Consider the following 23,298-nt stretch of genomic DNA (forward strand, 5'->3'; position numbering starts at 1 on the left):
TGAAAGGTGCTGAGTGTCCTGTTCCCAAATCAGTTCAGGGTTAAGGCATGATTTACCTCCGCAGTGTATTTTTTTTTCCGAAATATCATTGGAAAGGTGACACATTGTCACAAGGATGAGCAAAGTACAGAAATGCAGCTCATCTGGGGCTAAATTCTGGTACCAAAGCCCTGTACTACAGTACATCTCTACTGAAGGCTTGTGCAGAGTGAAGTGCTAACCTTTAGAACAGTTTTCAGGTTTTAAAATTAGGTGCTGGTCTTGCGGAAAAATCTGTGAATTTGGTCTTTGTGCATGTGCTGTTCCTTCCTCCGCTGCCTTAGAGATGGGGAGAATAAAAGGGTTTTGTACTATTTCTGTCCTTTTTCTGGACATCAGGATAATTGAATGTAAGAGGGTTTAGTTGGATATTTGCCAATATATTGCACTTCTGGAAAAACAGACACCCTGTTGTCAATGATTTCTAATAACATTATAAATCCCACTGGAGAGGTTTAAGAAAAATCAAATCATAAACAGTTCCATAAACTCCACCAAATACTTCAGGGATTATAATTTCAGATACAAGTATTAAGTTTTAACTATTCAACATTGAAAAGGCCAAGTATTTTCCATATATTGCATTTACATATTTATTATCATTTATTTTAAGGAGGTAGGTTGAAAAGTTAACAGAATTTTTTATTTTTTGCGTATGAAATAACTGAACCATAAAAATGCTTGCTTTTCTACCATTATTCTATTGCTGGTTTATGCTTATTTCTAGTTCATGACAGCATTTTTTTTATTAAGAGTAAAAGCATCAAGCCTGGGTGACCTGGCAAATTTTATCCCCAGCTGCAGCAGCAATGCTCAAAGGAAGTTGCTTAAACTGATTGTAGCCTAGGTTATGTATCACTGAAGGCTGACTTTTCCCCCTTGCCCAGTTAAGGTTTTTTAACCTGAAAAATAGTCTGCCATTTTGGATTGAGCATCAGCTGGAGAAGAGTGTGATCCTTGCCTGGGGCTCAGATGCCTCCTCCCATTAGTGTTCACACCTCAGCCATCCTGTGGCTCCAGTAATGCTGGATCTCTGCAGTCCTCACACAGGAAGGCCTGTGAGATGGCAGGTGAGTGACCTGGTCCCTTCAAAAGAGGCAGCTAAGAGTGATCAATGAAAGGAGTGATATGTGAATTCTTACAGTCAGCAATGGAAATTGGACATACCAAAAGTGCCTCCATTTGTTATACGAGTGAGTAAACAGTAATGCCATTATTACAAAAGAAATGCTTGCCATATTACAGATCTCTCAGGCACAAGAAGAATCTGGAAAACTCTATGTGTGTCCTCCTGCTAATACCTATCTCTATTAATGTGTGTGTATAGCAGATGAAGGGAGAAACACAAGATCTAAATTTAGTGATTTGAACAGGGAGATCACTTGGGTTGTGTTCACAGCACTCTCACTGCAAGCAAGGTGTTCACCTTGCCCTTCTCAGCTCTGCATTCTCACCGATACAAATGTCACGTGCCTCCTTGCAGGCTCTGAGGCCCAATCTGCTGATGTGTTGTAAAACATGCAAAATAACTCATAAGGGAAAAGCTGAAATTATTTTAATGAGAGAAATTTTCTCTGCATATTTGCAGGGAAGAGAAAGAATCTGAAAGAAGTCTGTTCCTTCACACTTGTATGACTCTGCTGGGCATGACCACAGCTTTAAGGATAACTTTAAAGTCAGCAAATGTCTTTGACAGAGTCTAAACTGATGTCTAAACTCAAACTCAAGGTACAAGTGTAAGTGCAGGGAGGACAAATGAGTTTTACAAGGTGAAATGCTGGACTGACCTTGAACATGAAAGCAGAGCCCTTGGTATTATCACAGGAAAATGTTAGATTCTAAGACTTCACTTGAGAAGCAGAACTAATTAGAGAAGATTAACAGAAATGAGGCATGTAATAGCTGGAATAGGGCATGACTGCAGTTTGAAAGGCTGAATCACTGGACCTCTCACTGAGGTCAAGATTTTAAGAACACTAGACCTTTTTTAAAGGCAAGTGGCAAGTTTTACAGATGTCCCTGTGGTAGCTGAACATTCATTATAGAATTCAAGCTCTGCACATAGGAGTTTTCTCTGTGTTAAGACTGTTTTCATCCTTAATATCTGGGTACATTTCTGAGCATGGGGTCTTATTCAGGGCCATATTCACATTCCTACTACTTTGGAGGGAGTACTGAAGTGAGGACTAAGTCCCTACTTAGTAGGTGAGTCTGCACTACAGTGGTAACACAGTGGAGACTTCTTCTTTGTTTTTTTGGGGTTTTTTTAAATGATTCTTGTAACTGATTTTTTGTTTGTGGGGTTTTTTTCCCCAAAAGGAGTCTGAAGCATACGTTGCAGTCTCTTCCCTCATACTTTCCACTTTGCAATTTTTCCTGTCACTAACCAGCATCCAACAAACTCTAAAGACCTTTTATTGCTGAATAGTAAAAAATGTGTCAGAATTGGTGAGACAACACTTCTGATCCACTCCCTGAAGTGATTGCTTTGCCAGCATTGTAGTAATGGGCTCAGCTAAAACCCAAGTGGTTCACATGGTACAGAAAGCATTGGAAGGGACTGTTGGTGCTCATCTAGTCCAAGGCATTGCATCAACTAGAGCAGAAAGCTCAGCACCCTTTGCCTATGATGTGACTACTTCTCGGAACTTTCTCTAATGATTTAGTACAAATTTCTTATCTTTGGAAAGCCAGGTTTACTGTAAGCATGTGTAACTACATGCCTGTGGTTAATGAAAGTGTTGGTGCTCATCAGGGATTGTAGAAAAGAAGCAGTCACCCATGAAGACCCAGAATTCTTCAGGCTGATTCAGAGCCCTTGCATAAAAGATGAGCAGATTTAAAAGAGGAAAATCCATCTCTCAGCTCTCTGGGTGTTTGCAGTTATGCTAATAAAAGTAAGGAAAGAGTTCCCCTGTCTGTAGAAATGTTGACACAATCTGTCTGAAACTGAAGCACAATTAAATAGCATTGGCAGTTGTTGTTTGAGTGCCCTCTAGAACATGTTTTTATGTTAGCCCAAAGAAGAAATTGTGCAATTCAAGATGCAAACACCTTTGTGATGCTGCTTATCTCTTGTACAAAAACCTCAGTAAGTATAATAACAGTCTCCATTTGCTTCTAATAGTATTGAAGAATGCAGTTCCCTCAAAGTTTAGTTTAAGACCTGGAATATAACAAGCTGAGTAATTGATTGCCAGTCAATCAAAGTACCTCAAAATCTCAAACATCTCAAAAAACATGATTCTCCATCTCTTTGAAAAGAAACCACTCTCGATTACAACCCCTGACTTCCTGGTTTCATAAGCAAAGCCATGCTAGTCCTTGCTGGACATAACATAAAATGAAAGGACTTAGGAAGTTAAACCAGAAAAAAAACCTCTGAAATCAATTCTGCTCAAGGTTCTTTGTGGAATAGCAGAATTCCAGGCAACAAATGCCTGTGTGACTGCAGCAACCCATTGCCAGCTTGGAGGTGCTGGCTGGGGATACAGGAGGGCCACTCTAGGGTATTTTCCTTTGTCCCTGGGCAGAGAGAACACTGACAGAGATCTCTGGAAACACAGAGTGCCTGCATGAATCTGTGGGCAATTCCCCAAACAAAATGAAGAATGGAGTGTTTATGGCTTTAAGGCTGTAGTAGAAGCGCTGTAAAAATAGATCTGATTTTGTTGCGCTGTCTGCAGAGAGCTACATTTCTCCCCTTTTTATTCCTTTCTATCATTTGTCAGATCATTAGGTCAGTCTGTTTGCTGGAAAGATTTTTATATCCAGATCCTTCAAAGGTGTTCAGTGTCAATCCTGCCTTCTGCTGTTTAGCTCCATTAGAGGTTTGCTCCAAACACCTCTCAGTCTTGTCACTTCACTACTGTGAAAAATGGTGGCAATCCCAAGTTGCCCACTTGTTTTTTTTAGGAAACACAATATTTTTTGGAAATAGCCTTTGGAATGTGAAAATGGCAATTGATTTTAGTAACTTTAATCTTCTTGCACTTTTCCATGAGCTCCAAAATGGGAAGATGTTAGACTAAATTGAATCAGACATTTAAGACATACTCATGAGAAAACAGAATGGATAGTTCTTGTTGTATCAAACTGAGGGCATTTTTACATGGGTTGAAGCTTGCAAAATGTTCAGTACCATTAGTCTTACAAGTTGAATTACAAATGTCAGCTGTATTTAATAAGAGAGAAGGGATGGGTTTAGTTAGAAAAACTGAATTGGTGAGTCCTACAAAAGATGGGCAGACAATTGCTTTTTGCAGCTGCATTGCAGAGGCACCTACTTGCATTTTTCTCCAAATATATATACAGATGGGGATCAAAAAGGCTTGGATTATCATTCCACAAACACATATTTTCCCACATTTTATGGTGGGAATCAGTGGGGGCTTGCTTTCAGAATTCTTTTTAAGATTGAACAGAGAAAAGAAGAGTTTACAAGGGCCTTGCATATTTTCATCCCATTTAATAGCTCTGATGAAATCTCTGATACATCAGTGTCATTCCCTGGCTTCTCCTCACTGGCATTGCACGTTTCTTTTGTTATGCAGCCTCTGATTGCTTATTTCACAAGATTGGTGCCTCTTCTCTCTGTATTTTATTTATGGGGTTATCAAAGGAAATTAAGGGGCTGTTGGAGAAGAGCAGGCAGAGTTAGGATTTCTTTACACCATGTCAGACCTCTGTAGTGTTTTGCCTTTCTTACAGCCAGCACAGCTGCACCCTTCCTGCAACAGGAAGGAGCTGATGCCCAAGGAGCAGCAAGGTGATGTGTATTAGTTCAGACACACTCTCAGGGGCACACTTTCCAGCTGTTGGGAGGGTGGTGAGTTGCACTGCAGGCTGTTCACTGCAGATATCAGAGCCTGATCTCTTCTTTCAGCTGTGTGGGCACTCAGGGATGGTTTGCCATACCAGGAGTGGTACCAAAGCTGCTTTGGAAGCACCTACAAATTGCCACAAAGCTTGGCTAAACACCTCTGAAGTACTGCTGTATACAAATGTCTTTTCAAGGCTGCATGATTACAGTGAGGGTTTTGGGTTCCCTGCTGTCAGTGCAGGTTACCTAAATTGCAGTTGCTTGGATCCTTGCAGACTGATAACTGTCTGTCATTCTGTGTCCTTGCTTTGGCTTCCTGTCAAATTATGTTGTTTTCAAAGTCCTCTAGCTCACATTCAAAGACACAAAGAAATGTGTCACAGTCAAATTCAAAGCTAGGGCCCTTCTTGTGGAAGAAAGAGCTAATGAAGTGTTCTGTATAATCCTGTTGGAAACCCCAGCAAGGGAGACTGGAAGTGTCAAGAGAAGAGTGTGGCCAGTGTACACTGCCTCTCATGCTGCCTGTAGCCTCCCTGGCAGTCTGGATGTGAATTAGAGCATCCCTGGCCTTTGTTTCAGGGGACAGTTAGATTTTGGTAGCACCACAGTATACAACAACATAGTTGTACCTCTCAGAAACCTCAGCAAAGGAACTGTCAGGCCATTGTGTCCATGGCTGAGCTCTAAGAGAGGAGTACAAAGTTTTGTTTGTTTACTCACAGCCTTGATCTCAATCAGTGTGATTGAGTGCACTTTGAAGGAATGTGTCCTGTCTGCAAAGCCCCTGGCTAATGCAGATAAAGATGCTTTGTCTGTCTCATTATTCAAGGAAAAGTTTAAGGCACTAGGCTGCCAGTATGCTCAGCCTTGGGCAGGCAAGCAGGAGCAGTAAAAAGAAGCAAGGAGTTTCTCCCCTTGCCTGCCAGCATAAACCCAGGCCACAATTACTCAGGCACAGCATTTCCCAGCACAGAAGGATGCACCAGGCAAGTGCCCTGATCCTTGGCTGCTGGAGAGGGGACACAGTGACGGGTTAGCAGCCCATGCCCCTTTTCTACCCACAGAAATATTTAGCCCTTGAAATATTCTGATTTCTGTCCCCGCTGATAAGATTCCAGGCAGGCAGAAGCTGCCTAACCCTGAAGTTGCAGCAGCCTTGCTTTGTTGATGCCTGGAGAGGGATGTTTTGCTGGGCCTGGAGGAGCCCTGCAGAGCTGCAGTGGCAGCTGCGTGGTGCCCGCCCAGAGGCCCTGTCAGCTGCAGTCTTTGTCAAAAGATGGAAGAAGCTTCCTGTTGACCCATTTTATGGGTGAGTAAGATATAATCAATATGAAGTAAGGATAAGAATCTCATTGGAAAAGGGTTTATCTGGGTTGTTGGGTGTTTTTTGCTGTTTGCTGGTGTGAGAGGGCTTCCACAATTCAGCCCTGGTAATGGCTGAGGAAACAGAGAAGTACAGTGAGAACTGACAAAACATGTCAGTCCCTAAAACCAACAAATTAATCTGTGAAATCAATCTGGAAAGTAATATGTATCACTTATCTCCTTGCTCCAGATGAGTCAATCAGCTTTAAAGGCTTCCCTTAGAAAATGGGCCTTTTGTCCATTTTTAGGCCACCACAAAGAGCAAAGGGAATATTCAAGTTTGCCTAGAGATTGAGGCATTGTCTAAAAGATTTTTCTTAATGTTGGAATGTGAATTATAAAAACAAACCCAAAAGTAGAAGTATCCCTGGGAGGTCTTTGGCTGCAAACCCCTGTAGACAGTATCAAAGGCACTTAGGTTGCTGTTTCTTTAATTTACTTATTAGAGAGACTTAAGTGACATAGACTAAGACATATTTATTTATTGCTTTGTAGCTGGCTGGATACATATCTATTTAAACCTTGATATTTCATAAATAAGTAATTTTTGCTGCCATCAAAATCAAATGTTAAACTTCTCTTAGATAAAGCAGAACTCCTACTCCAATGTAAATTTGTTGCACTGTATCCAGAATGGCCAGTTGGAACAGTTTCCTAGGAATCTACTGCTATTTGTTTTTGTGCAGTAAGTTCCAGTCTTGCATTGCTTTTTTATATGAAGTGAGAAGCTGGCAGGTTCAGCAGGCAATCCATGTTTTTCATTCCTTCTCAGGTTTCTGCCTATGAAAATTTTGGTATTGATAATACATTCATTAATTATATTTTCTTGCTTCATACTGTCAACATATCAAGTATACTCAAAATGCAAGTGAAAATGTAAGTGATTTCACTCCAAAAGCCAGAAATCAAACTACATTATCTCTGGCATGGAGGTACTTTCTGTTCTCATTGTAATCAGTGCCTTCAGTAGCCAAAGTGCTTATTTTAAGTCTAGAGTACCAAAAATAAGAGGTCTTGATGTCTCAAAGAATGAGAGTAAGCTATTTTCTCATTGAAATTTAGGCAATAATTCTGTTTTTGCTGCAACACAGGGGGCTGAGTTCAGGGCTGCCTTTGTTTTGCACAGCACATAATCCCCAGTTGTGCAGAAGGGAAGGGAGCCATCTGCTCAGCCTGCCCCAGAGCTGTTCCTGAGCTGCCCTGGAGCCTCAGTGCCACCACAGCCCTTGGGACAAGTCCCCACCTGGGCCTCTCTGGGGCTCTGCCCTCTGAGGCCTTCACAGATCCCCCAGCGTGGTGCTGGGTGCCTGGGGTCTGTGTAACACCAGCTGTGAGACAGCAGTCTAGACAATCTCTGGGAGATATTTATCTGACCCATTCATTAAAAAGTTCTGATAGAGTGTCCTAATTATCCTTCAGTTGGGAAAGTTCACACAAATCTTTCCTGATGTACATGGAATCTATTATTTTCCAGAGCCTGCCCTTCTAGAGGTGACAGGGAGCAACTGATCTCATCACCATCCTTGATTGCCATTCTCTTTTGTGGAGGTAAGACTGTAATCATGTCTTCCCTCAGGCTTCCCTTCCTGTGACCCTTTCTCAGAGGGCACATCTTTCTAAATGTCTTTCTATTTTTGCTGTCCCTTTCCAGCATTTTCCTAATTGCCTCTCTCTTGCTCACAGCAGCACTCAAAACTGGATACAGCCAGTACTGAACAGTGGTTTGATTGCTCTCCTGTGTCTTACAAGTCATTTTACTGTCAACACACAACAGCAAAATATTTGCCTTTCTCTGTAACTTTTCAGTGGGGAAGTGCCCAGTTTGGCCATCAAAATTTGAGCACTCTAAACAGCACTGGGTTTTTTTCTGAGCTTCCACTAGCAAAGAGGAAAAGGTGTAGAGATTTGCACAAGGAAAAGACTCCCTAGGTGCTTTAGGTTTATCAAAGTAACACAGGGAGAACAAAAAACTGGAGGGAGAGAGAGGGAGATAGACAGATGATTGGATGGATGGATGGATGGATGGATGGATGGATGGATAGATAGATAGATAGATAGATAGATAGATAGATAGATAGATAGATAGATAGATAGATAGATAGATAGATAGATAAACTTTGTGTGAGGACACCTTTGAAAGGTTTATGTATATACTAAAACATTAGGTTTATATCCTCTGCTTGTATTAAATTAACTTTCCAGCCTCAGTTTCTCCAGTCCATTATCATGGATACAGGATAACATACACCAGTATTTCAAGATCAGTGTGAGGTCTCTGCTGCTGGTTAAGCATGAATGATAAAACACCTTTTTGCACAACCTCCTTTCTTGCCTCTCAGACTCTTTCCTAATAGGTCATTAGTCACAAACAACCTGCTTACAGAGATTGATCTGTGTCCTTGCTGCAGAATTCCCTTTTGGCCTGTGACTGTGAATATATCATCCAGTGGCTTGTCCTGTATTGCCAAAATCACTGTCATTTGAGGGGTAAATTTTTGAAGAAGCTTTTATCTTGCACTTTAATTTCTGAGTGACAAAATGGGATGTGGGGAAATGTTTAATCTCCAGAGGTTCTCAGTGGTGACAGTTCCCAAGTTACAGAGCACACAGAGAGAGAGGGGTCTGTAACCTGGTATCCTTCTCTAATCTTGGAATGGTAGGTGTAGCACCATAAGGATGCCTTGTAAGAATTTGAACTGAGTGGCCCAAGTACAGTTGTGGCTGGGATGTTCTTAATGTCACTTTTACACATTTATCTTGCAGTAGTTACTGCCTTTTTCTTAAGTTACAGGGCTACTAGTTTTCACTCTTAAGATTTAGTTTCATTCCAGAGAAGGAGATGTTATCCATAATAAAATATATACATGAAAAGGGAAAAAAAACCCAACCCAGCACAACTGTGTCTAGGAGCTGTTGCTTTTAACTTTCTGGAGATGATGGCAGACATCTGAAGGATGTTTCATTTTTGCTGTGCTCCAGATGCCATGTGTGACAGCCAGGAGGGAGGCAGGGCTGCAGGGCTGCTGAGTGCAGCTCTGACAGGCTCAGCTCCACGGAGGGCTAATGAGGAGCTGCCGAACGGGCTGTGAACTCATCAAACCACACTAACAAGACTTTGCTGGAAAGCTCCTTACATCACCCGGGTGTGCATGAGGGATGAGCAGTGTGAGCAAAACCACAAATCTCTTTATAAGCAGAGCTTTATTCCTAACACAGTAATTAAGCAGTAATTAGAAGTTTTGTGAGTAATGGGAATAGTTGTGTGAAATTAAGAGGTTTTGTCCACGGGGAAAAGTTGCATAGTGCCAACATCTCAGAGGGGTAGAAAAAGGCTGCAAGTAAAGCTCAGATATTTTGCTCACATTAACAGCAATCCCAAATGAATTTCTATTCTTAATTTATGAACATTTGAACAATTTATGAAGCATTGATTTTGAAGTAAATAATACATTTTTTCAGCTCTGCTGGAAGGTTACTAAAATGGAGAAAAATAGAATCACAGAATGGTTTGGGTTAGAAAGGACCTTAAAGATCATCTAGTTTGAACACCCCTGCTGTGGGCAGGAACAACTTCCACTAGACCAGGCCTTGAATCCTTTCAGAGATGGGGCATCCACAGTATATATGGGCAATAATTTTGACCTTAAAATGTTCCTTGTCTATATTTTTCCCAAAATGAAGACAATTCTGCAGTAGTGATAGGTAATCCATTGTAAAACTTGTTTAAAAAATCAGTACTTAAATGTTGAATGAAAAGATTTTGAACTTGACTTCAGATAGAAACACTTCCAAAACTGATGTGTAAATGTACCTGTATTTATCAGAATTCCTCTTCCTCTATTTCATAAGCAACTCCCTGCCCACAGTTTCATGCTTGTAATTCCTGTTAGACAATAGTACGGCAGCAATGAGTTATCAGTGTTGTTCTGGCCTTGGGACATGCTTCCTGTCCCTATTGTACATAATGATTCTTGGTCCCTCCTCACACAGAGCTGGGCATCTCTGGATGCCCCCAGATTAATTTTCTGTGAGTGGTTCATTTGGTATGATTTGTAGACACAAATGATGTTCACAAAATGCCATATAAACCCCACTTGTATTGAATGCTTGCATCCGGAGTTCTTGGCTCCTAAATACTATTTATTTTCCAAATTGTTTAAAGTAAGTAGTTATAAAGAACATTCTGCCTTTAAGCAGGACTTAAGATTAGAATCCTCTGGGGGAAGACAAATCCAGTAAACTGATTTTAAAAACATAATGGCAGATACAACTTCTATAAATAATATCATCAATCACCTCTGTTCCATTTTATCCTCAGCTTTTCTGTCTTGGTCTTTCTCAGCTTTAATTTTTAAGTAGGGAGGTAATTGCAGTCAGTTCTACTTCTACCTTTGTCTCATCTGTTCACAGTTATGATTTTATTAACAGAAATTGTTAGCAGTTTCAGGGGGGGTATAAGCTTTCTAAAGAGAAAACACCTCTCAAGATCATTAAATACACTGCACTGACAGGTAGAGGTATGGTCCTGAGCCTGATTCTGCTTCCTGATGCAGCTGCTCCATCCTGGGATATTAGTTTGTGTCACACTGTGACAACAGCCACAGTTCCACCTGAGAAAGTTCTCCAAGACTGAAAAGCCCCTTGCTTGAGACTGGCCATATGGCCAGAACCCAGAGAACACCCATGGCACATCCGAGCTGTCATCCCAGTTAAGTGGGCTAAGGAAAAGGCATAAAATGACACACAATTACTTTCCTTGCCTTTGGCATCCTGCACTGAGCAATGCTCACCCGAGGTGAAAGCCAAAACTTGTATTTATCTTCTCTCTTTAAACTGATTCCTGGGGGCTTTTTTCTTGTTTTCATTCTAGCGATATTTTCTTTGTGCATGATGTTTTTAATGTGATCTTCTTAATTTATAAAACTTAACTTTTAATTTCCCCTTCCCAAAGCTTTTGTATTTTGTTCTGATTTGCCTGCCTCGTGGAAAAAATACATTTTCTTAACTAACACAACTACTATTATGTTCCTTTACTTAGATAGCAGACTCTTTCTTAGAGACTTTCTGGCTGTTCATCCTAGAGGATGAACTTTGAAAATTACTTTGTGAAAGTTAAAGGTCCAGTTTTTGTTGTTTTGGTTTTTTGTTTTTGGTTTGTTTTTTTTAGGGTATGTCCTGTTGTGAATTAATTTAGAAAAAGCCCTTTGGTTTCCCTGATTCACATCAGTACATCCCCAAAAAGAAAATTACTAGCATAAAATGATGTTTCTATGACATTCTGTATTTTTCTTATATTTTCAAGCGTGGGATTTTTTTTTCAGTGCTGGTTGATTCAACTGCATCTGTTTGCTCTTTAGTCTTTAATTTATGTTGGGCTGTAAACTGTCCAAGTAACAATTTGAGTGATGCAGCAACAGAAGGTGACCCAGATTACACAACACTGAACACTAATGCCAAGTCTTCTTGTTTAATGGCAGCTGCTCAAAGCTTTGTGTTATTGCTATTCACATGCAACAGACACAAATCAAACAGCCTCCTCAGGCACACATCCTGCAGATCTTAATTTTAAACATGTTCAAGAGCTGCTGCTTTTCACACACACACAGCAGCCTCACCAGCTGAGGCCATTTAGCCTCCTTGGCTTGCATTTACTCGCAGCCACCTGACACAAAATTATCAAGGAAACCCATTGTGACTTCCTCTATTTTGCACACTTCTGTTTATGTGGAAGTTTGCTGAGAACATTTTTCTCTATAAAAGTAGTTGGACTGTCATGCTCCCTCATAATGGGCATATTTTACAACACCAAATACAACACAGTTAATAACTGCTTACTCTAGAGGCTGTAGTTTAGAAAGTATATATAATAAAGCAATACTACTGGAAAACGTAACATGAACAGTTTAAGCAAAGGATAAGTAAGTTTAGATTTAAATCAGAAAGGTTTAGATTTACTGAATGAGTGGTATCAAAAGGCAGACTTTAAAGTATAGGTACAGTTTTAGCAAAATAATTTATTACTGTACTTTGAATATGCGAAGCAACAAAATGCTTTCATTCCTTATTTAAAAAAAAGTCGAAGCATGGAGATCAGGAAAGCTATCAAACAATGAGTTCATACAACTTAGTTTCATGGACCAAATTTTTTTGGCATCTCCATCAAATTTTTAAAGCCTTCTGACAACACAAGCTTTCTGCTAGAAGTGCATGTCTATCCATCTCCCCAGAGGACATGTCAGAACAATAAGAAAAAGTGCAAATCTTACTTTTTAAATGGATGAGCAGCAAAAAACTGAGGTAGAAGATGAGTAGAGAGTTAATTCTTGAATGAGCCATATTCATCCTGATAGGACATCCTCTGCCGAGTTGCCTGTTGTCCAAAGGGCTGGTGCTGATGCTCACTGCTTTCTCCTCGTGTCTGAAGCTAAGGGCGCACCCTGGGCACCCGGCTCCCAACGAGCCATCCCTGCCCGTGCCCCTCCTCAGCCTGCAAACCTGCACACTTGGATTCACAAGGCAGTTGTGCTTGTCAAGGTCTTACTTCGGCAGGTTCGAGTGGTTTTTCAAACCCGGTGCAGATTTGTGTGGGAGCTGGACCGGAGTCTGTCCCCGGCCGTGCTGGGGATGAATGGTGCGCTCTGCTCCGCTGGGGATGAATGGCGCGCTCCGCTCCGCTCGGCTGGGCTCGGCTCGGCTCGGCTCGGCTGTGCCTGCCCCGCAGCGCAGCCACGGCCCCGCCGCCCGGAGAGCCCGAACCCCAGCGCTCCTTATCGGCACCAAACCCCGCCGCACTCATCGTGAGGCTCTCCTCATCAACGCTGCAAACACTTGACGTCTCCTTGCACTGTCAGCTCACAAACACTTTCTGCTTTCTGAATTTTTTCTGTTATGTTACACCCTTAGCACGTGAAGTGAAAAGGTGAAACATCCACATTCTCAGTCTTTTTATAGTGAGATGTTAGCCCACTCTCTTCCTCAGTATTATTTTTTTTTTGTTTTGTTGGTATTGTTTACACTGGAGTGGCTGAAAAGCAGACTCTAGGAGCTGGCACAGGACCTCTGAGCTTCATCAGCTTGTGTTACAATCTTGAACTGAATGAAGGAACCAGTCACAGAACCAGGAGGTGTCACAGCAGGATTGATAAGAGAAGGGGATGGTGGCAGGGCATGGTCTCCATTTGGTTTAGCCAGGGCTGGTATTAAACAGCTGCTATTAAGTGCCTTCCCCAGCTGCCCCCCATGGCACAGGCAATGTCTGTTTGTGCCCAGCACTCTCTGTGCAGTGCCTCATCTGTGGATCACAGCTTTGTTCTCAGATGAAATCCTGGTCCTGCTCTAGCAGAAGGGAAGGTGAGGGCACACAGCAGCAGGGGGCTGTACTCCTACTATGATCCAGTACAACCTCTGGCACCTCACACACCCAGTCTAGGTGTCCACAGCAATGGGTGCCACAGTACCAGTCTGGCTCTAAGGCCAAGACAGAGATGAGCTGCCTGTTTGGCAATGAATCTCCTCTTTCCACCACCTTCACCCCTAGCAATCCTCCTTTGGCTCTTGGCACTTACCCTCCTTGCCTCAGTGAAAATCCAGGCATTCCCAAACCTGTAAAATCTGCCTGGTCATTGCTACGTTATGTTACTGTCAAACAGGTAACGCTCAATACATTTGGTATTGTGCTTGTCCTCCCCAGTTCAGCAGAATGCTAATCCCCAGTTGAGGAAGCCTTTGATACTGAGTTTAATTTTACATGTACACTTAACTGAACAAAGTACAATCTGAAAGTCAAGTATATGCTGAAAGTCTCAGATGAGTAGGGAGCAGACTGGTGATGCCAACATGAATTCACTAAAGCTGTTTATAATAGGTAGGTACTTTCACATCACTCATTAAGCTCAGTAAACTGATTAATTTAAAAATTTCTCCTGCAGCAAAGCTCCTCCTTCTTTCCCATCTCATTCTTTTATGTGTAGCTGCACTCACCCACTGCTGACCCTGTGGTAAACCTTTCCAGACCCTCTCTCCCTTCTCCTGGCACCAGCAGTCCAAGCAGCTCCATCATCTGCTTCCCAGGAAGCCTCCACCCTCCCCTGAGCCCCCCTGTCCACTCTCCAGCTCTGACCTCTCTGATGACAGCCCAGGCTGGATTTCCTGGCCAAATGTCATGGGCTATGAGCATTATGATGAATGGGGGTCCTAGTGGAAAGTACTTCGATAACTATCAAGTTAAATATAATTAAATGGCTAATTGTAGTTCTCAGCTCTTTCACTTTTTGTAATCCCCTTTCTTTTATATTTACATTTGTAGTTGTTTGGAAGTTTTCTTCTCCTTGCCATCTGTCTACTTTGTTTCTGTTTGAAATTATGTAGTAAGATATAATCATTACAACGTGAGCATGAAAATACCACTGTCATCAGGGAATTCTTTTGTCAGGCTAAATTATGCAGTTCAGCTCAGTGCTGATTGCCTGCTTTAAGTGCATTATTATTTAAATTTGTCACCATCTAACTTACTTAGAACAACAATATTTTCTGGATTCATATTCTTGTCAATTTGAAAAAGAAATCTTGTGAGTATTCTGAAAGACCCCAAATTTAAGCAAATACAAAGTTTTCAATTCTGAGGGATATATGTTAAGTATTTCAAGAAAACAGTGACATCTATTAAATCTGGATATTTTTTCTGAAAAATACACAAGTAAATGTGTAAATACCTGTAAAATCTGTACTCTAAGGAAACTTAGGAGTTTTCAGATATGAGGATATGCCACCAGTCTGAGAACTTAAATGTATTGTGTTAGCACATGTTGACATTGGAATTAAATACTGTGTAGCTTTGTGGTAATTACAAAACATACAGCAAGTATCTGAACACCTCCTAGGTCTTTCTAAATTTATTAAAATGTAATAACTTTTAGAACCAAAAGAGCTTTTTTTAACCTTTTTGAAACTTAGCTCTGCATTTCCCAAAGCCTCTTTTCAAATGTTTCTTCTTCTTCGTGAGCTATTCATATCCCAGAATTTAATGGGGAATAGACTAAATTAACTTATCACTGTCCTAATTCCTTGAAGTTGCCTACAGGAGGAGGCTTGAATTTCTGCATGCATATCACTTGTACACAGTGAAACATAACATCTAAATGGAATTTCCATGCTTTCTCATGGAAATTACTCATGGAAATTTCTCAGTACAGCTTAGCTTTGATGAGATTCTGCAGTCACAAAAGTCAGAGGCTATGCCATTTTCTCAGGGAAAAGGGGCTTGTGTTGTCATTTGCTTTCACTTAACTGCTGCCTTTTCTGTTCTGATTGCTTCCATGCAAAAATGACAGAGTGGTGTGGCATCAGACTACACTAGTCAGTGTCATCTCTTCTAAGACATTTTATGCAACTCTGTCCAACTAATTTCATTATCTAACATCTTTTGCTTGCAGTGTTTTCAATTTTCAGATGACAGCAATACTAATTAATTGTGTATCTTCTGCTTCCCACTGCTAGGCATGTTTTCTGATTGTTCAGTGTTGCTCCAATTTAAAGTGCAATTTTTATTGATGCCATCCTGTGCCTTCTTGATCAAATATATTTATGGGTGATTTTCCTAAGTAATTGGCACTTCTTTTCCAATGTTTTGGTAGCTTTGAAGTAAACTACAAAATGAACAGAAATTAGAATAGTTAAGTAATTCATGTGAAGTGTAAAATTATCTTGCAAGTGGAAGATGTGATTTTACAAAATGCCTGATGCTGACTAACCTGAAGCTTTTATTAAAAATCCCTTTGTTCACTGGCAAGTAAGGCACTGGTAATAGTCAGGAACAGGTGGGTGATTTCATGGAGGAGTGGAAGAGTGACTGAGCTGAAGATAACATCTGCCCTGGTGAGGTTTTGGACATGCAGAACTCAGCTGGACAGTGCCCTCTGTGACCTGCTAAAACGAGCTGTGCTTTGAGCAGGTGGTCCCTTCCCACCATATATTCCTGTGATTCTGTTAATATAGAGATTTCCTATAGCATTAGATTTCCTGCACAAGCTCCAGCCTATATTAGCTCAGTCCCCAGTTCTGCATAGCTAATGCAGAAAGCCTCTATTTTTAAAATAGTCCCTGATTTTCCCTAGGGTCTTTCATTTTCTGATTCATATTCAGTGGTGCTTCTTGTGTACATCTTCTCTTCAGTTCTTGCTGGATTTCATCAGGGATGAAACTGGGATTCTAAATTTCACTGGTGTTCCCAGTTCACCAGTGTGAGAGCTTACTTTATAAAAACTATAGAGCATTCAGGCCTGAAGTCACTCTGGTCTGACATCCTGGTTTGGGCATTGAAATACATTCTGAAGTATTTATTGAAAACTGAGGATGATGGAGTTTCCTAGAACAATGGACCTGACCAAGTCATCCAGATCATCCTCCTGTTTATGGTACTTTATGTACCTCTTTATTGACCAACTGATAGGTAATTTTTTTCTTCAGCTTGTTGCATTTTGGGTAATTATGAGAGGACAAACCAAGGCAATGGATAAACCAGTATGAATAAGGGATGGCTGAAAGGTCTTGTAGATAGGGTTGTGTTGTAAGAGGAAATTGTTTACCTCATTAACAAAACCACTATAGATCTATTTGCATTTTAATTAGTCTCTTTGCAACAAGAACAACTCTGATTGCATTGATTTCCTGCAAAGCTTGTGAAGATAACCACCCATAAAAGAATTGGGCAAGAGGGAACTGGAATTTCCTTTGGTCCATACTTTTCCAGAGGCAGCAAATATTTGATGACTGTATTTAACTTCTTAGTCTATAAATGATACTTCTTTTGAACTTTCTTTTCCTTTTTATTAGGGTGTACAAATATTTGGGGTTTTGAACTCTTGCTGTGCTCCTTTTATGTCTTTCCCAGCCAGAGTAAAGTACCAGAGCATGACCTGTCGGTTCTGCCTATTTTCAGATTACTAATGTTTTTTATGAAACTGAAGGGCTTTATCTGAAAATTATCTTGCAAGACCTGCCAAGCATATTGCTTTCTTAAATGTAAAACAGTTTTTGAAATTATGACTTCTTTTTTGATTCCTCTGGTAGCCACTTTCTTACTGAGTAATGAGGGATTTCTATGTGCCAACCTAAAATACAAATTTAAGCAAAGATTACAGGAGTGTCAAGTTGATTTACTCAGACAGATCTAATTGTGGATGTGATAGAAATAGTGGGAGCAATGAAAGCTGTTTTGGTTTTCATATGAAGTCTCTCCTATTTTACCTATAGGCAGGCAAAACAAAGAGGCTGTGCAAGGCAGGACAGGATTCCCTTGCAGTCAATAAAGTGTGTGATTCACCTATATTTGATGATTTTTTGTGAAATAATGTTTTTATCATATTGTGTGTGGCTGGGAAACTGGAATCAGGAAGCAGGGAAGCAAGAGGCATCACCAGGGAAGCAATTTCAATCAGATGAATGCTAGGTCAGGCCTTGTCAATGCAGATGAAAATTGGCAATTAGTATTCTGTACCTTGCTGCTAATGAACCGTCTAATCAGGAAGTTTCTGTCTGTACCAATAAGCTTCCTGTGAGTGTCAAGGTTATAGAGTGCTTGAGAAAATGAGGCAAATTGTGTTTTTACAAAAGCACTGATGTATTAAGTTCTAAATGGGTTGTACATTTATTTTTCCCTCTGTGCTTTTCACTTCAGCAGACTAGACTTGTTAACAGTCTTACAAATCCTCTTCTAATTCTCTTTTTAAATTTCCTTCAGGGTGAGGTAACTCATACTACAAACCAGAAAGACCTAAAGATGAAAGTATTTGAATTAAATTAAAAATCCCATCTGTTTCAGGGGATATAGTTGTATAGTTCAGCCACAGTTTCAAAGCTATTTGGAAAAGATTTACATAGGTTTGTAGCATGATTTCATCTGATCAATACAAAGTGGTTTTAGAAGGAATTTAGACCCAACAATTCCAGCAGGCAATAGTGTAGAGGGGGAGAAAGAGCAGGACTCAGAAAGGCAGAATTAGTAACCAAATATGCTTGATTTTAACACACACTTTGCATGTAAACATTTTACTTCTGGTAAACATTGCAGTTGTCCTGGGGACAGGGCAGGATGATGACTACAGTCAAGTGGAGAGGCTGGGAAGGAAAACTGTTGTTTGAATTTTGGTCTTTGCAAATAGAGAAAAGTGACAAGAGAGTTAGTTTCACAGGCCAAACACTGGGCTGAGGGACACAAAACTAATTCTTACTCTGGTTTTCTTCACTGTACTTGCAGTGATAAATTATTTTGAGGTAGTTAAGTATGCAATGCAAAACACCATAACACTCAAAAAGTAACTTTTCTAACAGGCAAAATCAGAAGTTTCTTAATTTTTCATGATCTCTAATATCCCTTATATTTTTTCCCCTCCTCTGTATTCAGTCATCGTGTATTGAGTGTGACAAGGTTTTGAAAAGCATCTGACGATCTGGATCTCCTGGATTTGCAGGTTTTCAGCTAAAGGATGTGACTTCCAGAAAGCACAAAGCAAAATTTCCCTGTAGGCATCTCTGAAGTGTCTTGGTGTGGATCGTGGCAAGCACTAAATTCCTCTTGGAAATCTTGGCCTCTGTGTTAAAGTATTAGATAATATTATGGGAACAATAAGCAGCAGTAGGTGCCCCAAAGGGATTTCAAGTTTCTGCTAAGATTGGGTAAGACAGCATTCATCTTAATGCCAATGCCTTTCTCAAAGGCTGCAGTTTTGTACTGAACTAAATCCTGAAAGTTTGTCAGTTTGAATTACATTGTTCACAAGGTAAAATGAAATATTCTGGCTTCCAAACTTGTGCTGATTTTGATTATTTCACACCTACTTCAGCCACTGGTGGTGATGCTGCCCTCAGTGATGATGATGTATGTGATGTCACCATGTTCCAATGCCAGTGAAAGGAAAACACCCCTGGATGGAGGGGGCACAGTTTGACCTCTAAGCATCATATTGGATGTGAGAGGGGGAAGGAGGAGACATTACTACTGTAGTTAACTTAGATTCTTCCAGTGTCCAGAGAGCCCCTCAAATCACCAGGTGATTTGTTGCTGAACTGCATCTTAATTTTTGTGTGTGGGCAAGCTGAGATCTTTGCATATGTTGAACTTCATGCAGTGCTTTCCAATTTCCTGTATATTGAGCATTTTTCATGTTTTCTCTCCTTTTTCTTTATGGCATTTTAATAGTAAGTTCTTCCAATACACCGAAAGCCTGGGTGAATATGCTTGTTGTGCATGGGCAGGTGCTGAGACCTGTGGTCTTAACACCCAGATTTGACTTTGGCACCAACATTCACCAAATGCATTTTTGTGGGACTGAGACTTCTAAATGTGAGAGTTTCTGAGTTTCAAGAATTCAAGTTTCAAGTTTCTGAGGTACAAGAATTTCTAAGCCAGTGCTTCCAATGTAATTACCATTATCGGGGGAAAAAAGATTTTGCTGTCAAACTTCATCTTCAGTGCCTTGACTATAAGCAAGTTGTTTAAAAAAGATGTGTTCATAGCAGCAGACAAGAAATCCCCCCAGCAGCACGGCCCATATGTGTTGCAGGAGCTCCCCATGCTGGCAGGGTAAGATTTTCTATTAGCTTCAACTGCACTCAGAATTGAGGATGTTGCCTCTGGTGTGACAGAGTGATGAGAAGCTCCACACAGCCACAGCACTTCTGGAAGACTTTTAGTCCCCAGCTAAACCTATGGGCACTCACATGCCTGAAGAATGGCAAATGATGAGCTCTTTCAGAAATGTAGCCCTGCAGATTGCTAAATGGACTGTGGTCTAAAGACACAGCTCATACAGCTCACTTGTCCAAAATAAGATTAATTGAGTGAATGAAACAGTCTCTGGCAGCATCTGACTACTGAAGAATGGATAGACGTGAGCCATGTTAACCTTGACCCCCCTGACTCCTGCAGCAGCAGTCACACTTCAATATTAATTTGGTGAAGTAGATTAATGTAACATGGCCTTCTATAAGAGTCTTAAAATAAGCTGGGAAATCAATAGCCCACAAGAATGGTACCAAATTCCATTCTGACATGGCAATCACAAGTGTTCCAGGAATGGAATGAACTCTCTGAAGGCTGGGCATGCAGGATGTCCTGTATTTGCTCTTCCCTCCATTAGAAGCTGTGGAAATAATGAATCTAACAGGCTGCTCGGTTTGTGCTCACCCAGTGTGACTCTCTAACAGTTTGACATTTCTTTAGGACCATATTCCTCTTTGTGCCACAAGCCACAGTGATTCTGAAAATAGATGTCATATTTGTAATTCAAGAAAGGAAAGAAAAATTTGCTATCTGGCCAAATTGATGCAGATTTGACACATTCTCTAGCAATAATAGGTGAATTTATCCACTCACATTAATCATGAGCAAAATTAAGTACAGTTGTTTTGTACTGTATGGCATGTGAGAGCCCTTTTCCCAACACTGAGCAGAAATTCAAAGGTAGATGCTGGTCTCTCTAAACCACCAGGTCTTTGAAGTGAAGCTGGCCAGAAATTTTTGAAGCCTTTTGGAAGGAAGAGGGTGAGGTTTTGTACTTTATTTTTCTGTATGTTGTGTGTGTGTGTGTGTGTAGTTGTGAGGTTTTTAAAGCATATTTTATTTAAAAATTGCTGAAAAAGAAGTTTTGGCTATTTTAAAAGGTATTACCTTCTTGGGTTTTTTTTTCCTTTGAACAAGTAAAATAAGGTGTTATGAAAAGTTTGAAGCATAAATTAAGATTCCTCCAATCAAACCTTTCAACTAATCCAAGCCACTTCTGATATCACATATTTTCAAGGTAATAAACAAATATTAAAGATTTCAATCTGTGGTTTAGTTCAGAAAAAGAAAAATATTTTCAAAGGAGAAGAAAGCAATCTCACTCCCAGATTTACTTTGAAGTCTCCTCTCCATTTCTTGATTCAAATAACATGCACTAGTGGAAACAGAATTTAAAAACCACTCAGAAGAAAAGCAATATCAGATCTTTAGCATGCAAAGTCACCCAAGTTCGGGTCAGCTCTTTTGCCACAGAGCCCAACAGCACTAAAAACATCCATGGTTGTTGTGGCTGAGGCTGGCAAACAGATGGGTGGCATAAAATCCAGCCACAGAAAAGAATGAGCAGCCATAACTGCTCCAGAAGGAAAGCAAGTAGCCTTTTGAAGGCTACAGTGCTCTATAGTTTGCCTAATAAAAGGAAATTAATTTGCAAACTGGTTCTCCCCCTCCACTGTTTTTATTGGAAATGAATGCTTCTCCTTAAATAACATTACTTTTGGGATAGCAGCAAACTACACCAAAGAGACATGTACAATCAATCATAATGTACCAAATTTACTGAAAGGGCTTTAGCTCCAGTGCCACCCCAGGCAGCAAGTGGGTTTGGTTCATGTTTTCATTTGGGAAGGTCACTCTTACAAGGGGATTGTTATGGGATTATTTCATAGGGTTATGCTTACTTTGGAATGACTGCAAGTTCTTTTCTTGCCACTGCATTTATTTATACAGACATTTTACTAGCTCAATTGTCATTTAATTGTTAGCTTTTTTTACATTGTTTAGTATCATTCCTTAAAAATAACTTTCCTGTAGCCATTTCTTGTACAAGCTTGTTGTACAAGCTGGCTGTTTATGTGTATTGGTTGCTAACAATGCATAATTCATTCTGTATTTCCTTATTTTTTTGGTTAAAACATTTTTTTCTGTGTTGTGTGCTAGTTTTTTTGACTGGAAGCACTTTTATCTTGCTCCAGGTTTTTAATAGTGGTCTCAAAGCCTAATTAATGTACTTGTAGTCTGTCTCTTGATATCAGAATCTAATTATACTTTCTTAGGAAAATATTGTAATTACTATTCAAATGTAATTAAGAGAATAGATAATGAATGTCACCTAAAATTAAATAGGGTCCTGAAATTCTCACACTATAGTGCTGCTCCAGAAACAGATATAATGTTTTCATTATGTAATGTTTGTTTCTAACAGTGGGGAGAGTTACACAGGACTTCATAACTGCAGCCTTTTATCCTGACTGTGAGTAAATGGGCAATACACCATGGAATATGTAAATTCAGACAAATAAAGAATGGCACTTGGAAGGCTCATTTAACACTAAAACATCCTTGAGTTTCTGCAGTTGTATCTCTTTTGGGGAAAATGTGTTGTAGATTATACACACTTCTGACTTCATAATTCAAAACAAATTGCTTCTTCAAATTACATGGCTAGTGATTCAGGAGGGTGCAGAACAGCATTTTAATCTCTCCTACACCTTGAAGTACCCTGCCTCTCTAGTAGAGAGCTGGAGTTTGGTTCCCTGACAACTGTAACCATGTCAAGGTTCATCACAAAGGGAAGGAGAAGAGCTCTGGGAAGCCTTGATAAACACTGAGCTGATAGGCCTGAGTGCTTCTAGCTGTCCTTAATTACACACCAGATACCTTCTGAAGGCACAAAGCCTTAATAGCTGCTGGTAATTTGTCAGCTTCATGTGTTAACCTTCCAAGGAATTACCACCATCAGCTTTCCAATTTTTTATCCCATTCAGAAGCTTCAATGCATTGTACTCTCTTTCTGAAAAGTTTTCAATAGCAAATGTATTTTTTTTTCCTCTTCAATAAAAACTACTGAGCACATTGTACACCCAGGTTCTTACATGCAGTGTAGTTGTATCTTACCCTGTGTACCAAATCCTGCTTTCTACTGGGCAATGTAAGTAGATTTTAACCTTGGTAATTTAAATGAACTAGCTAGTTCAGTACCACTTCCTTGTGTCACTGCAAGCAATGTATTCCTGAGGACCTCAGAGGGCCTCAAAGTGCTAACCTGAACTAGAGGGGACTTTGACACCTTAGTGCCTCACTTCTTCTGCTCCAAACAATCCATGCAGTGAACTAGGCAGTCCCTCAGTAGCTCAGCCTGATACTATGTCAAACACAGTCTTAAGTTCCAAAGTATAAGCTAAAAACTTTCTATATCTTTGCAAGAATACTAGATAAAAACCTGAGATCTTAAGTATAAATCAGTACAAAGCTGCCACCTGAGGCCTTCCATGGCAGAACTCCTAATCTCATG

At 40.3% G+C, this 23,298-nt stretch overlaps 1 protein-coding gene across 1 annotated transcript in view; it reads right to left on the bottom strand.

Annotated features, from left to right (window-relative positions):
* Positions 1-12,672, bottom strand: part of CRB1 (crumbs cell polarity complex component 1) — a 100,336-nt gene extending 87,664 nt beyond the window's left edge. Inside the window, exon 1 of the mRNA XM_066555632.1 lies at positions 12,493-12,672. Coding sequence (XP_066411729.1) covers positions 12,493-12,568 — 76 coding nt within the window. The 5' untranslated portion in view covers positions 12,569-12,672. The remainder of the gene's footprint in view (positions 1-12,492) is intronic.
* Positions 12,673-23,298: the final 10,626 nt, after the last annotated feature.

Source organism: Molothrus aeneus, chromosome 9 (assembly GCF_037042795.1).
Source record: "Molothrus aeneus isolate 106 chromosome 9, BPBGC_Maene_1.0, whole genome shotgun sequence".
In the NCBI taxonomy this organism is placed as follows: domain Eukaryota; kingdom Metazoa; phylum Chordata; class Aves; order Passeriformes; family Icteridae; genus Molothrus; species Molothrus aeneus.